The sequence below is a fragment of the Carassius auratus genome, chromosome 19, assembly GCF_003368295.1.
Source record: "Carassius auratus strain Wakin chromosome 19, ASM336829v1, whole genome shotgun sequence".
NCBI classification, from domain to species: domain Eukaryota; kingdom Metazoa; phylum Chordata; class Actinopteri; order Cypriniformes; family Cyprinidae; genus Carassius; species Carassius auratus.
This window is the reverse complement of record NC_039261.1, coordinates 22,496,972-22,512,904: the sequence shown is the minus strand read 5'-3', so window position 1 is coordinate 22,512,904 and position 15,933 is coordinate 22,496,972. Positions and strand designations below refer to the sequence as shown.

At 37.1% G+C, this 15,933-nt stretch overlaps 1 protein-coding gene across 2 annotated transcripts in view; it reads left to right on the top strand.

Annotated features, from left to right (window-relative positions):
• LOC113119843 (collagen alpha-1(XXII) chain-like) overlaps positions 1-15,933 on the top strand; it is a 61,508-nt gene that overhangs the window by 20,945 nt on the left and 24,630 nt on the right. Inside the window, exons 10-32 of one of the 2 annotated variants that reach the window (XM_026289527.1) lie at positions 288-332; positions 451-513; positions 742-774; positions 5,324-5,377; positions 5,637-5,690; positions 5,765-5,818; positions 6,232-6,285; positions 6,693-6,737; positions 8,734-8,787; positions 8,944-8,997; positions 9,412-9,447; positions 9,526-9,555; positions 9,639-9,692; positions 10,774-10,827; positions 13,512-13,565; positions 14,022-14,075; positions 14,171-14,224; positions 14,313-14,366; positions 14,513-14,566; positions 14,646-14,690; positions 14,785-14,847; positions 15,148-15,201; positions 15,849-15,890. In XM_026289527.1, the coding sequence (XP_026145312.1) occupies positions 288-332; positions 451-513; positions 742-774; positions 5,324-5,377; positions 5,637-5,690; positions 5,765-5,818; positions 6,232-6,285; positions 6,693-6,737; positions 8,734-8,787; positions 8,944-8,997; positions 9,412-9,447; positions 9,526-9,555; positions 9,639-9,692; positions 10,774-10,827; positions 13,512-13,565; positions 14,022-14,075; positions 14,171-14,224; positions 14,313-14,366; positions 14,513-14,566; positions 14,646-14,690; positions 14,785-14,847; positions 15,148-15,201; positions 15,849-15,890 (1,158 nt within the window). The remainder of the gene's footprint in view (positions 1-287; positions 333-450; positions 514-741; positions 775-5,323; positions 5,378-5,636; positions 5,691-5,764; positions 5,819-6,231; positions 6,286-6,692; positions 6,738-8,733; positions 8,788-8,943; positions 8,998-9,411; positions 9,448-9,525; positions 9,556-9,638; positions 9,693-10,773; positions 10,828-13,511; positions 13,566-14,021; positions 14,076-14,170; positions 14,225-14,312; positions 14,367-14,512; positions 14,567-14,645; positions 14,691-14,784; positions 14,848-15,147; positions 15,202-15,848; positions 15,891-15,933) is intronic. The other variant, XM_026289528.1, reaches the window with a different exon arrangement.

Sequence of the window (15,933 nt, the reverse complement as noted above, 5' to 3'; positions counted from 1 at the left end):
ACCTATTATTTCAGCAGATTAAATAACATATTTTGTGGAGAATGTAAGCCATCATTAAATATAAATTATAAGAGTATATAATTAATATAAAATGTGCTGCATGTTATTTTGTTATGTTATAAGGCTGGATATAAATTTTTGAATCTACACTTTCTTTTGTAATGCATTCCATTTAATTTTGTAATGCATTCATTCTTTACACACTCTTATTTCTGACCTCTGTCTTTGAAAATATATCCCCTCATCTCTCTCTCCTGCAATCTCTCTCAATCTTTCCCATCCTGCAGGGAGAGACAGGTCTGACGGGTGTCACGGGGCCCAAGGGTGAAAAGGTCAAATAACGTTTCAGTATCACAGCATCGCACTATGACTTTATTACGCTTTTGCACATCTCTGGACGCGTTTTCAGTGGTTCATCATTGGCTCTTTGCATAAACTCTGCATCTCCAGGGGGATCCTGGTCTTAAAGGGGCAGAAGGACCGCCAGGGCCCAAAGGGCAGAAAGGAGAGCGTGTACGACATCCATATTATCACTTATAACATTTCATATAGCTTTGCTTCTGTTTAGATAAACATAAAACAGCATTACTGCATATTAGAAATGTTTTCTGCAATAGAGTTAGTTGTTAGGAGGAAAAAAAGCAGTTTATTTTCATACTATATTGGTATGCTTCCATCTCTGCTTTTTCTGTCTTCCTGGGCCTTGAGAGTAATTGATCGGTGTTGATTGATTATTTGCAGGCTATCTCTATCAAAGGTGATAGAGGAGAGAAGGTAAGGTCATGAATTTAACAGCCAAACTCCTCAAGAAGGTTTGTGTGTTTGTTTGTGCACGTGTGTGTGTGTGTGTGTGTTTCTGTCGTTACGTGCCAGCCAGAAGCCAATTCATCAACAACTTCATTCTTCCCTTTAATCCAGAGTCTAGAATTACAAAAGAACATAGCAGAAAAGACAAACTGTGGAAACCGCCACTGTTTTGAGGATAAAAACAATATAAATACCTTATTTTGAAATGCAGAATTATGGGTCTTTCGACCTCACAGGATATGCAAAACAAGAGGCTGTGCACCGAACACCCACTCACAGCGCTTAAAACAGACATCCTCCGCCGCTCAGCAGACACAAGCACTGACTCCGGGGCATAATTACCTCAGAATAATATCATAATTAACCTCCGTCAGTCAGAGATCCATACAGGAGAATTAGATGACTGGGGTGTTGGAAATAGAATGACAACTGTCATTATTGAAACATTAACTCGTGCTTATTGTAATATCAATAAAATTGTCCAGACTTCACTCGTATGATGAATATGGTGATTCACAATCTGTTAAGACTTCTGGAAAGGAGTCGTATTTTGAGATTTCCACAGCACCCGGTCACTATTCGGCCAAAATATAGATGCCAGATAACGCCCACAGCTAGAAAAATGTTGCACGCTGGATTGGTCAGTGGAATTTGTTGACCTAAAAACAGCAAATTATGTTCTTGAGCAGGTTAACAATTACAAAACAAACACATAAACAAAATATTTTTCTCATTCTTGAGTGGGTAATTTACCCAAAACTCACCCACAAGTTGTTCCAAACCTGTATGAGTTCTTTCTTCTGTTGAATGTATATTTTGAAGAATGCAGGTAAACAAACAGACGATGGTAGTCAGTATGGAAAATACTATAGAAGTCAATGGCTACCGTCAACTGTTTGGTTACCAGCATTCTTCCAAATATCTCCTTTTGTGTTCAACAGGAGAAACTTGTACAGGTTTGGAACAACATGAGAGTGAGTAAACGATGATAATAATGGACAAACCTTTTAAGTTTTAAACAAATCTAAAAATGAAAGTGCCATCATTTACTCAGCTTGATGTCATTCCAGCCCACAAGTCTGTGTTTAATCTTTGAAACAATTCAAATTGAATATTTGAAAAAAATATTTTGAATGAAAACTGAGATGCTTCTGCGATTCTTAGTCATCATATAAAATGCTTGCATCTCTTCACAGGATTAAACCCCATGATTCATTTGGATTTGAACGCCTTTTATGCTCTTCAAACAATGATTTTCTACTGCAGTAGTTTTTATCTTGCTTTTCAATACAAACAGTATTGAACAGTCCTAAATCAAGATATGTTTACTTGAGCAGCACAGAAACTTAAGGTATAATGTCTTATTAAAAAAATATCAAACTGAAGTGAGTTTATGCATAAAACAAGCAAAACATCTCTGTTATTGGGTTAAATAAAATTCTAATGGAAAATTATTATTTTACTTACCACACTTACAGATATGTTTTGTTTGTTCTAAACCTAAACTCACTGTCATTGTATTTTGTCTAAATTTAGTTTTATATTTTTTCAGTAGCTGTACTTGATATCTTAAGTCGTTTTCCTTCTCAAGTAATTGTATCTTGGTTTAAGACAAAAAAATAAAATAAAATAAAAATAATTGGCAGACATTAAATTATGCAAAAACTTCTCTAGACTTAATAAGGGAGAAACCTTAGCTGGGAAAGTAAACAACCCCTCAGAAAACTTTTTTTTTTTTTTTTTTTTATTGTTTGTGTGTGTAATTCTCGGTGTACCTGTCATATGATTTGCATGAGTGTCCATACGTTTATGTATATATGTGTTTATTCTGTATATGTAAATGCATGTCTATGTTCTCACAAATGAACCATGTCTAACAGTATAAAGCTAGCAGCATATTGAGGAGTTGGCTAGTTAAAATGCATGAAGCCACAAACGCATGATTGTGTTTGAGGTGTTGCTCTGTCCGTCTCTCTTAAACCCTGTTTTGTGTGTCGTTTTGTCAGTCTTTTCACACTGAAATGTTTGAGTTGAAGCTGAGGTGCTTTAGAAAAGTTGTTGCCCATACAAAAAGCATTGTTACAGTAAACAGTGTTTACTGAAACTGTAAGTAAGCAACGTCTCAACACTGTCTGCTATCTTTCCACAATATTTGTTGTAGTGCATAATGCAATAGCTTATCTATGATGATGTCTATAACTTGTTCATTAAAGTCAGTTGCATATACTGTACTGACATTTGTGTTTTTTTTCACTGATGTGGAAACTGGTATCAATAGATAACTTCCTTAGCAGTAGCGTAGCCAGAAAAGAGACTCTGGGTGTGCATATGAAAATCTGGGTGTGCCACATTTATTGTCAGATTACTTTGCAAAATTATGGGATAGTATTTTTGTCACACTGCTTCCGTCCAACCATTCTCCTAGTGTTAATTTGCAGGTCGTGTCAAAATGTAGTTAATTGTTAAATGTAATAATTTTCTTCCAAATATGATAATTTTGAACTTTAGCTATTTCATTTTGTTTATTTTTCATTACAATTAATTCACTTTAAATAAATTATAATATATAATTATAAGATTTAAATTAATTGTAGTTGCTCAATATAGATGTTTTTTTTTTTTCTTTCTCATGTTTTTGTAATGTCTGGGAAGCCAGAATGCGCATGCATCAACAGAAACATTTATTAGCTGAACCCTGTTTTTTTTACGTGCCATTTATAGCAAGACATATTACAGATGATATTACAGATGCTTTGTCAGATTTAAGTTGAAGCGCGTGCCGAACCGTGTGTGGTGAACCGAACGTTTTTTTTTTTTTTTTTATCGAACCGTGCCTTCCCTATTACCTCAATAATCAATCAATTACAGGCCTAAAACAATCATGCCCGAGCAGACGGATATTAGTACATCTCATCACACCCGCGTCTAAATCAGTTGTATGGTCTGGTTTTCAGTCTAAAACAGTTGTGTCAAGTATAAATGTCTCGTCTGTTTCGGGAGGTGCGCGCGCAGTCAGCGGAGGCTCGCACCTCCCAACTCGCACCGGAGGCTCGCACCTTTTTTTCTCAGATTTTGAAAAATCTTCGCGATCGACTTAAAATGCTTCCAAGATCGACTTGTCGACCGCGATCGACTGGTTGGTGACTCCAGATATAGCGACCAACTTTTTTTGAGCAAGCATTGATTATGTGTTACACTCTCAATTTGTGGGACACGTGTATTGGGCTCAAACGCTGTGCGCGCACGCGCTACGCGGGACGGGTGGTCACCCTACCTGGCACACCCGTCTAGAGTGTGTCCACCTTTGTGTGTGGGTCCATGTACATGCTGAATCGACAGTTAAAAAAAAGCCTCAAGTCCAAATATTCATTTATCACCAATTAACTTTTTGACAAACACTTCCTGCTTCGATGTCCAGATATGAATTTTAAAAAATCTCAAACATGCTACGAAGTCCCGATCTGAATCAACCGAGTCGCGAACAGGCTCCGAAGTGCCGATCTGAATCAACCGAGTCGCGAACAGGCTCCGAAGTGCCGATCTGAATCAACCGAGTCGCGAACAGGCTCCGAAGTGCCGATCTGAATCAACCGAGTCGCGAACATGCTCCGAAGTGCCGATCTGAATCAACCGAGTCGCGAACATGCTCCGAAGTGCCGATCTGAATCAACCGAGTCGCGAACAAAAAAAAAAAAAAAAAAAAAAAAAAAATATATATATATATATATATATATATATATATATATATATATATTCTAAGTAAACAACAATAGCCCAATAGTTTAGTAAACATTTTTTATTGAGACTATAAAAAATAATTCTGCATCTATTTTTAGGTGTGCCAGCTGCCACTGTGGGTGGCACAGGCACACCCTGGCACACCCGTGGCTACGCCACTTAGAAACTTACTGAAATCAAACCAGTTTGCATCCACAATATGCTGTCTGGGTTTGTAGCTCTCAACTGTGGTTATTTTGTGTGTGTGTGTGTGTTACTTTGATGGCATTTGTCAGTTATCCACTGACTTTATCAAAGTGTGAAGAAGTTTGAGAGAAATTACAGGCTATCAAGCTGCCCACTGCTGTGTGTCAAGTCTTTACTATAATCAGGTCATAAAAGCTTTTCTCTTTTACTGTTAGAATTCCAGGAGATTCCCTGGAGTGCAGGAGATGTCTGAAAGGCAAGATATAATGGCACCTTAGTGGTGTTTAGCATTAGTGTGTGATTAATTGTATTGAACAGAAGAAAACTACAGCCTACTAACATGGCCTCTTATGATCTCACAAGCCTTTCTACATAATTATATGCATTTATAGTATGGGATTCTTTGCTTGGTGAGTTTTTGGTTAGCCAGTTTGATGGTCTTGTTTTAGAAATATGGGTTATAAGCTCAGATTTTTTTTCACAGGAACATATTTGGCCACTTTTGGACACATGTCAGGGGTCACTTGTGGCCATGTCCAAAGTGATGACATCTTGTTTTAAAGCCATGCTGAAATCCCGTCTCTCTTCACAGGGGGACAACGGCGAGCGCGGGGAACCTGGGGCCAGAGGAGAAAGAGGAGAAAGAGTAAGACCTGTGTACATGCAAACAAACTGAGTTTGGAGACGTGTGTCAATGACGTGTGTGGAATTCTGTGCAGTGTTGATTACAGCAGCAGAAAAGAAAATAACTTCTTTGGACTGCAAAGTACACTGAATAAAACGATGATAAAAATGTTATTTTACCCCCTTTTTCAATATTTTTTTTTTCTAAGCATTCTTGATTCCATAGATGTGTTAATAAGTGACTTTAATCTTTATGATTTTTTTTTTTTTATGTTTTTTAGGGATCAGACGGTTTACCTGGTCTGGCTGGGAAAAAAGGCGATAAAGGAGGGAGAGTGAGTGACGGAAAGTTTATCTGCACGTGGGTGAAGGTATATTTTGATATTGACATTGGCACGTTGATGAACAGGGTGAACAAGGAGTTGCAGGTGAAGCTGGGTTACCTGGACCTCTCGGACCGAAGGTGAGACCTCCGTAGACAGAAGAGTAAAGATATGCTTGATTAGACTAGTGTCAGAAATTTGCATGTCCTAATTGTCAGTATTTGCTCACCATAATTAATTTTGGGGGAATGTGATGTGATGTATCTTAATATTAAATTATTTTATGATGATAAATGCTAAAGTAGTATGTGATGACATCTTTAAAATTAATTCTCGATCTTTACTGATGTCACATAAGACAACAAATTTAGAAGCAGCTGTAAATAATGCAATAAATACTCCACTGTACATTTACAGTTGACAGTGCTTTCTTTCCATTATTTTCTCTTTTTTATCACTTTTTGGTGACATGCTAGTTTCTAAACTGTGTTAGATGTGCTTAGTAGTTTTTAACATGATCTGGATCACTTTTGGATCTCCTGTTTTTATTTAGGGTATCCAAGGTGATGCAGGTCCCCCCGGAGCACCAGGTCCTCAGGGGGTGTCTGTAAGTATGATCTGCGCCTTTAAACCATATACTGATGATTATGAAAGCCTGTTTCCACCTTCATACTTATGACTTTATCAATTAATGGTTCTTTATATTTCACAGCTGCAACATGATTTCTCAAAAACGCGTCTTTATATCTGCCCAGTGTGACTTTAGTTCTTATTTTACACAGTAACCTTTTTATTTCATACATTTTAATTGAGTTTTGTATTTTATTGTTTTACATATTTATTTAAGTTGAAACTGGCTTCAGTAGATGATTTCAACATCAGAAACTAATTGAAATTCAGACTTTGAATCCACAATGTTGTGTTACAGCTGTTCGGGACAGATCGTAACCAGTGCATCCAGTGTTCTCCTCTGTGACATTTGTAAGATATTGAGTGTGTTGTGTTTTTCATCAGGGTGTTACTGGAGGTAAAGGAGACAAAGGAGCTTCTGGAGAAAGGGTAAGAGATGACTAAAACCTGTCAATAACACCTGTTAGCACAAATATCATTACCATATTTTCCGCACTTTAAGGCGCACTGGATTATAAGTCGCACCTTCAATGAATGGCCTATTTTAGAACTGTTTTCATATATAGGGCACACCGGATTATAAGGCACATAGAATAGAAGATACTGCAGTCAAACGTTTGACTGGGTTTGTGTTATGCATCCACTAGATGGAGCTGTGCTAAAGGGAATGTCAACATTATGACAGAGCGCATTGATCCATATATAAGGCACTCCGGATTAAAAGGCGCACTGACGTTTTTTGAGAAAATTAATGGCTTTTAATTGCGCCTTATAGTGCAAAAAATACGGTGCTTAGTATTAGTATTGAGTATTAAACATTGGAATAATAAGATGTAAAATGTAAAAATCTAGATTAGTCTGTCATTGCAGTCCCCCTCCACCCACTAAAAGGCTTGGGACAATGTTCCCGATTGTCTTCCCCTTGTCAGCGCCCCTGTATTAGTTTTAATGCTTTGGAAAAACTTGGACAGAGCCCAAACTAGTCATTGTCACGAATTACTGTACATTACTGTACACTGCTACAGAGGGAACGTTTCTGCAGAGTGAATGCAGCAGAGTAATAACTCAAACAGATGTCACAGTGCTGATGCAGATATATATACATATATCCTGTTCTGTGTGGGCGTTGTGCAGTTTCACACGGTAGAGCATTGCCTTCATTCTTCAGTCTGTCTGACGATCCGCTCCCGGCTTTTAAGCCAAATATGACTTTCCTGAAACTAACTTAGAGAAAATGGAACTGAAAATGGAACCTACAGATTTTCATACATCACTGCCCGTCTCTCATTGGCTGGCAAACACACAGTCCTGCCCCCAACTCATGCGATTGGTTTAGCTGATATATTTGGCTGGTTGGGACGCTCAAACAAACAATATTTCAGAACTATTTACAGCTGTTTTATTATGTTAAATATTTGAGCATGGGAAATAAGCTAAGTTTAGGCGAAAATGCATTGCAAGTATGGTAAGAATGCTGGTAAGTCAGTGCAAACGGATATAAATTTAGAACCAGTGCTTGGTTCATTGAAACGGGAAATGTCAGATTATGCTTTTGTGAGAATGGTTTTTCAGTTGACCTCAAATGGCCTTGAATTAAAAATAAATACATCATACAGACGAATTCTCCATTATATTTCCTCAATTTCTGACCTGAAACGCATCTGCATAGTGTATATTGCATATGTTTTTGTTATGTTAGTCACATTCCCATCCCCTCCTCAGCTTTCCTCCTGCTGTTTTCTGTATTAATGTAGATTATATATTTCATATTTGAAATGAAGTGTCAAAAAAAAAACAATATATAAATAAAAAATAAAAAATTAAAGCTGTCATTCCAAACCTGTATGCTGTTTATGGGACATAAATTTAGAATTTAGGGAATAGAAAGGGAGATTGTGACATATGATTGTAATAATAAAAATAATAATAATAATAATAATAATAATAATAATAATACTTGTTCTCATAAAGGCATATGTGTTGAAGTAGTAGTCATTTATTTCATGAAATCTTTGCAAAATTGTAAGCAGAATACAGGACATAATTTACTGCATATTTAGCATCTTTTATAAGTTTGGCGCTAATAAGATTTGTTGAATGTTTTTGAAAGAAAGGCTGTAGTTATTTGATCAAAAATATAGTAATATAATATATTCCTATGATACAAAACGGAATTTTCAGAATCATAACATGTTGTGTGATCCTTCGGAAATCATTCTAAAATGCTGATTGCTGTATTAGAAACGTTTCTTGTTATTAATATTCTTAATATTTCTGTGGAAACTGTGATCCTTTTTTTCAGGATGTGTTGATTAACAGAAAGCTCAAGATGGAAATCTTTTGTAATATTATAAATGTCTCTATTGTCACTCTTGATTACGCAATTCTTCCATCTGATGACGTCTCGCTTTCAAATGTTGTTCAGGGTGAACCAGGTTTAGACGGGTTTCCAGGGAAATCAGGACTTCCAGGAAAAGACGTATGTATTCAGAGCATTTCTGTATTTAATTTGTCATGCACTGTTTTGCGCAGCATGGATGCACACTGCATGTAGAAGATATTAATGTGAGCTTATGTCAAGTAAGTATATGTTTTACCTAAATGACTTCCTTTCTTTTATTTTCTCTAAATCCAGGGTCCTAGGGGGCTGATTGGTGCTCCTGGTCCAGATGGAGTAAAAGGAGAAAAGGTATAGAGATGCTTTTCGGAGACGCTTGTTGCTTGGCTTTGAAAGATCTGGACAAGTCTTTTATTCACCCTCAGTTTGTTCCAAACACAAAGTCCTTTTGTATTTCTTGGTAATTTCCCCAGATATATTTGACTCTTACTTATTTTCAACTAAAACCTCAAAACACATGCATCTTTCTTGTATTTCTCAGGCTCATCCACAAAGATGCCCCTTAAAAAATTCAACCTATCTGTGTCATTTTATCTCTTGCTCTCTGTCCCGCACACTTTCAGGAACTCAAATAGTACTCTATCAGATGTTGTAACTTGAAGTACAGACATATCCTCTATGGTTTAACTCCACCCAATATCAATATCAATATAAATCTATATTAACTACTCAGTAAATCTTTTCAAACACTGTGTTTGCTGATAGGGTGAACGAGGTCCTGCTGGATTACCTGGCGATGCGGTAAGATGTTTGATTCATTAATTGAGTGAATCGTGTTGTAAAGCAGCAGTATGGAGTAGCTCTTGTGTTTTTCCTCAGGTTCAGCTGGCAGGACTCAAGGGGGAGACTGTAAGTGTGCAATCTGTTGAGAAGATGAGTCTTAAACTTGGCTTTTGTCGAGAATTCTTGTAACTGTGTGTTTGTGTTTCCAGGGCCTCCCTGGTGAACGAGGAACCCCGGGAGGGGAAGGCCCACCTGGACCTCCTGTACGATATATTTTGTGATATAATGCTCTCTCAAACAAGTTTCACTGTTTTAAAAATGCACATTGAAGAAGAATTTGTGAAGCTAGTTTTGAAAAAAAAGCTGACTGCCTCATCTATTCCTCCCATCTGTGTCTATTAAACCACACATTTTTTATTAATTCAATTTAAAGTGCCCCTATTATAAATAATGAAAGGTTCATTTTTTGGTTTTCAAAGTTCCCAACAACAGGTTGACATTGATGCAAGGTCAAAAAACACTTTATTTGTCTTATAATATGCATTTACTGTTTACTTAACCGCTATTTTAACGCTCCAAAAGTGGCATTTAGTGGCAAAGAATGAATTAGCATTTTTATCCAGACCAACACGAAAAGACTGGAAAGTGGGCGGGAAATATGCTAATGTTTCATATTGACCTCAACATGAAACGGCTTGGGGTTCGTTTTCATGTTTTCATTCATTTAGCTGTGTTACACACTAGTGGGTCACTTTAAGATAATGGTTGGCATTATTGTGCTATTCATAGGTTGGAAAAATGTCAAGGAATGATGTAATTAGTGTAATTCGCTAACACTTTAGTATAGGATCCAATTCTCACTAATAACTAGTTGCTTATTAGCATGTCTATTATTAACATATTGGCTGTTCATTAGTGCTTATAAAGTACATATAATGCATGACATCAATAATCCTACCCAATAACCTTAACTTAACAACTACCTTATAAACTATTAATAAGCAGCAAATTAGGAGTTAATTGAGGCAAAAGTCAAAGTTAATAGTTAGCTAATAGTGAGAATTGGACCTTAAAATAAAGTGTGACCTGTATTTCTGTTCAATTCTGTGTTTGTGTCGATGTGCAAGCACTTATGTGAATGTATCTATAGATTTACATGACACATTTAGAACAGAATAGACATTAACGTTAAACTCAAACTCCAGACACTTTTTTGGGGTAACTGTACATCATAAAATATCACATTCATGGTCTTTTTCTGAAAATAATAAGCATCATATGTTCTCTGTCTGCTACTGGACTATTGTTTGTAATTAGCCCATTGTTTATGTTGTTTTTCCTCAGGGCCCACCTGGACCTCCAGGTTTGAGCGGTGAGCCGGGTGAGAACGGACATAGGGTAGGACATTTGTATTTTATTGTAACAATCCACCTCAGCTGCTTTTAATGGAGATGTAAGACGTCCTCGAACCTGATCTGTGGTAACCATAGAGACTGGCTGCTGGGAAGCGCGGCTCTCGGTGCAGGTTCTGCTGTTTTTGAGTGCTCTGTGGGGTCAGATTCAAGCGCCGAGCTCATTAGGAAGAGAGAGAGAGAGGAGATGTTCAAATGGCCTCCAACCGATGAGATGACAGCATCATTAAAATGTTCTCGCAATACTTGGAAAACATTGTCTCTTCCCCAAAATAATAATGGCATTTGAATAAAAGCTCTAAAAAAGAACAATCAAGCAAACAGAGAAAGTTTAGTGTTTCGATGAAAATTCTGCCGTTATTCATTCACCCTCATATTTGTATCAAATCAATATGATTTACTACATTCTGTGATCCACAACAGATGTGTTGTCATCGTTACATGATCTACTATATGCTTTCTCTCATCTGATTAATAGTTTATACTTTTCTAACAAGCATAAATTAATTGATTAAATAATGTAATTAAAGTGAAAGTGCCTGAAACCCTTCTGAAACCAGTAAACCAGATTCACTCTGTTCCTCACAAAAAGCTATTGCATATGCAGTAGTAATTTTGACTACGTTTTGTTTTGTTGATTTTGGGTGCACAGTTCCTGTATCTCAGCGGGCTGCAGGTGTTCTGAGTGTAGCCCGAGTCCTCTCTGTCCCAGCGGGAGACACTGTCAGGAGCTCTTAGTGAGGGAATCTAACAGATCTTGCGCTCAGCTCAGAAACACTGCGGGTGGTGCTTGAGTGAGTGGAGAATGACGCACGACTGCAGAACGGCAGGAAGCCCTGAGTGAGACGCTAAAAAGAGTCTCTCTCTATTTCAAGCTCTTATCACTGTAATGCATTCGAAATATCTTTCCTATCTTATGTGCCAGAAGCAGGGGGTGTTAAAATGTTAGTATTTTCTACCACATCAGTGACTGAATTTACTGAACAAACACAAATGTGAGGGAGAGAATGTTACCCCCCATTGCTTTTACTCAAAATTGTATTTTTGTGGCATTCACTCATCATCTAAAAGCTTTGAGCCAATGTTTATGCAAGTGTTCTCTGGACTGAACATATCCCATGGGCGTAGGTTTGGTCTCAGCTTTGGTGGGGACACCCCCATAACCCCCCCCCCCGGAATTATTTTGTTGTACGATACCAGTGATTTAATGGTGATTTAGTAAAACTGTATAATCTCAAAAATGCACTCTCAAAAAATAAAAATCTAAAACTGTGTAATGCTGAACAACCAAACGTTTTATTAACATAAATTATGTACATTAGTATTTACACTAACAAAAAATACTCTGCCACAAGAAAAAATATAAATAGATAAATATAATAACCTTTCTCTATTATAAACACTATTTACCCTCCAGTACACTCACGTTTATGTTGACTACAAGATTCTATGTTAAGGTACAGGCTAATTGACATTCAGTTACTTGCTAACGTAGCATTCTATCATCCTGGGTAATACTATCACCAAGAATATGCATTTGAAAGCCTGGGCAGTCACTACTGCTAGTTTTTTTTTCTTTTTTTTCTTGTGGCTAGCTAGTTATTTTGCCTACTTACACTCTGACTCTGCTTTATGAAAAAGCTTCCCCCCCCCCCCCCCCCCCCGGCCTTTGTATGTGTCAGAGAGACAGCCCTGGTAACTTACCGTCGGCGTCTCGTCAATATGCGCGCACACACACCCGCTCGCTGCTAGTGCAAGCACAAAAGTAGTCCCGGCCCGCGCGTGTAGCCTGTCAGATACCCCGCCGCCAATCAAATTACGGCGTTTCTTATACTGTCGTCGTCCTGGCCGTTAGAATCGATCCAAATAGCAGTGCAAAGATCCAAATAGCAGTTCAAAGGAGCTTGCTAAATATTGGTGGGGGCAAATTTGTCATCTCAAAATATTGATAGGGACTAGTACCTTGCGTCCCCCCCTAAACCTACACCCATGACATATCCCTAAAACCAACTAGCTGAAAGTTGCAAATCATAATCTGTGATTATAAAATGGGCTGTTGTCTTTTTTTATAATGTAAAATATAAACCCCTCTATATGTTTGGCCTCAGTGTCCTGTTTCTGTTTTAAATATATAAACACGGGAAAAACTTCAGTCAGTAGATCTAAAATATTGTTGCCTAAAGTACTTTTGTATTTGTTATTTTTATAGACTATAGAACAGAACAAAATGAGCATAAGTGTGAGTTCTTGTTTGTCCAGCAGAGGGCAGTGCAACCCTGGCTATGTGCCTTGGATAGAAGGTTTCATTCAGGAAGTCATTAATAAATGACACACAAAACTCCACATGACCTCTCACATGGAATACATTTTTTTCCTACTGTTAATATAGTGGTTTTGGCTTTTTTAATATATATATATATATAAGTCTTATCAGGCCAAGCGATTTAAAAAAATGTTTTATTTTATCTCATGAACTATCTTGTTACTTCATATTTCTTATTAGCTCTGTTTATTTTTAATTATAAATTATTGAATAAATTTCGGAATTCTATAAAAAAAATGTATTTATTAATATTTGTACATAAAATATGTCCTTATTCCTTATCTACTTGAACTGATGTCTTTTACCTAACATAGACTCATGAGACATCCTCGTCTTTGTCTGTCCAGGGTAAAAAAGGTGAAGCAGGATTGCCAGGAGCTGATGGTCTTCCAGGACCCCCTGTAAGGACCACCAGAACATTCATTCTTAGTCTGAGCCAAGCTCTTCGTCCTTTATTTTTCTTGTCAATGTGTTTTTTGTTTATGTTTTGAATGGAATAACAACATGTGTTTACTGTATACTGTATTTTAAGGCACAATGCAACAACAAATATTTGAACAAATAGTAGGTCTTTTACTTATGTCATGCATATGGATACTTGGTATGCTATGAAAAAGAAGTATTATGGCTATATGGCCACATTATTATCTTAATGAAATAAAAAAAAGACTGTTAGAGTAACAGTGAACTCTAGTGGCTACGAGAGGAATAAACATCAGTCAGATTAAGTTTCTGATAGAAACACATGCAGTGATAATATAATACAGTAATAAAATAATATTGTTAAAATGTTGTAAAAAGAAAAATGTGAATACATTGATTACAGAAATAATTTTTTGATTTTCTTTTTTTTTTAGGGCCCTCAGGGGCCTCCTGGTCCTCCAGGCAACCCTGGACACACAGGACCTCCAGTAAGTTTACATTTTTCAACTGTTTTTATTTGCAAACTGATCTAGAGCCGCATCATAGTAGCAGATGATATTCACACATCTGTCTGTTCTCACAGGGATTACCTGGTGAAAGAGGCTTCTCGGGAAAATCAGGAGAAGCAGGAAAACCAGTGAGACCTCAAGCACAAATCATCTGTTGCCCTATTAACTCAACCCTCAGTTCAGTGTAAAAAAACAATGATGCTAATTCTTTTTCAGGGCCTGCCAGGAAAAGATGGATTGGATGGTTTGCCTGGAAACGACGGCGAGAAGGTTAGAGCTGTTTTAATGATTCAAACTGTGAACTTCATCATTTAGAAACCCAACTAAAGGCCAGATCTGGTTTTTGACCTTTTCGTATGTGTTTTTTTTTTTTTGTTGTACTGCAGTCTGTTTTATTAATTTGTGTTTCTGTTTAGGGGCAAAGAGGAGAGCCCGGACAGGACGGCATCCCTGGCGGACCAGGACCGAAGGTAAAGGGTGGCGTGGGCTACTGATTTCAGATTTAGCTTGGAAATCCCTTTTTTTTTTATCAATGTTTCTCTCTTTCAGGGAGATGAAGGCCCTCCAGGACCACGAGGACCTCCTGGTCAACGGGTATGGAATGTAAAACTTGAAACAGTCTAGACAGAGTATTGACAGAAGACAGATGACACAACTGTGTTTCTCTTTGTGTCTTGTTCTGTCTCAGGGTGAGCCCGGTTTGCCTGGAGAGGTCGGCACAGTAGGACCCAAAGGAGAGAGAGGAGGCCAAGTAAGACAGAACTGATATGAACAGCACTATATGCGGTTTTGAAGTCAAAATCAGATGTTTTATCGATTAACAGAATCAATAGATTCTACTATAGAAAAAAAAAACACTCTTTTACTGTGAGGACAGTCATCTGTTCACTTAGGTGCTTCTCATAAAAAAAGAAGCATGTTCAGCCTGTATTTCACTGCAAAGATTGTGAGAAAATATATATAAAAAAACATATTCTGCATGAGACTAATGAGATTTAATTTTGTTTGAGTCATACTTTTGTCAGATTTCATCCCTCTGTCGCTCTTATAGGGAGAGAGCGGAAAAGAGGGACCTATTGGCTCGAAAGGAGAGAAAGGAGACAAGGTGAGAGGCAAGAGAAAGCTTAGAAATAGCAGATAGTGATTATTTTATCATGAAATGTTGGTCAAAATTTTAAACAGATAGTAAAATTAATAGTTAAATGTTCTTTTTCAAATAAATGCTGTTCTTTTGATCCAAAATTATTAAGCAGCACAACCATTTTCAATGCTGATAATAATAAGAAATGTTTCTTCCCCAGAAAATCAGCAAATAAGAATGATTTTTAGAATGAGGAATGTTCTTTTAAAATGTTGTAATATTTTACAGTGTTACTGTTTTAATATGTTACTGTGCTGGATTTTTGATCCATTTAAATTTAATGCTTTTAAGAACATGAAAACTAATATTGGATGTTTGTGTGCATGGTTATTTCATAGTTATAATTATTTAATAAGACTAAAATAGACACCTACTAATTATTATAATTTTTGTTTTCAAATGCACAATTGCCTACAAGTGACGTTTGCTGTATCAACATTACAGCATTCTACAGTAAAGAAGGCGTTTTTGACCATGAGTTGATGTAGGTTTCACATGTTCAGGATTAAACTGTCAGCAAGGTTTCCTGAGGGCATGAGGTCATTACTGAGATAATTAACATGCTGACAGGGTGAGGATATAACCGCTGTTACTGTTTTTCATTCATACAGGGTGAGATTGGCCCCAGGGGTCCAGCCGGGGTCCCAGGCAATGTGAGTACAGCTGATAATTGACATGTAACTATATAAATATACA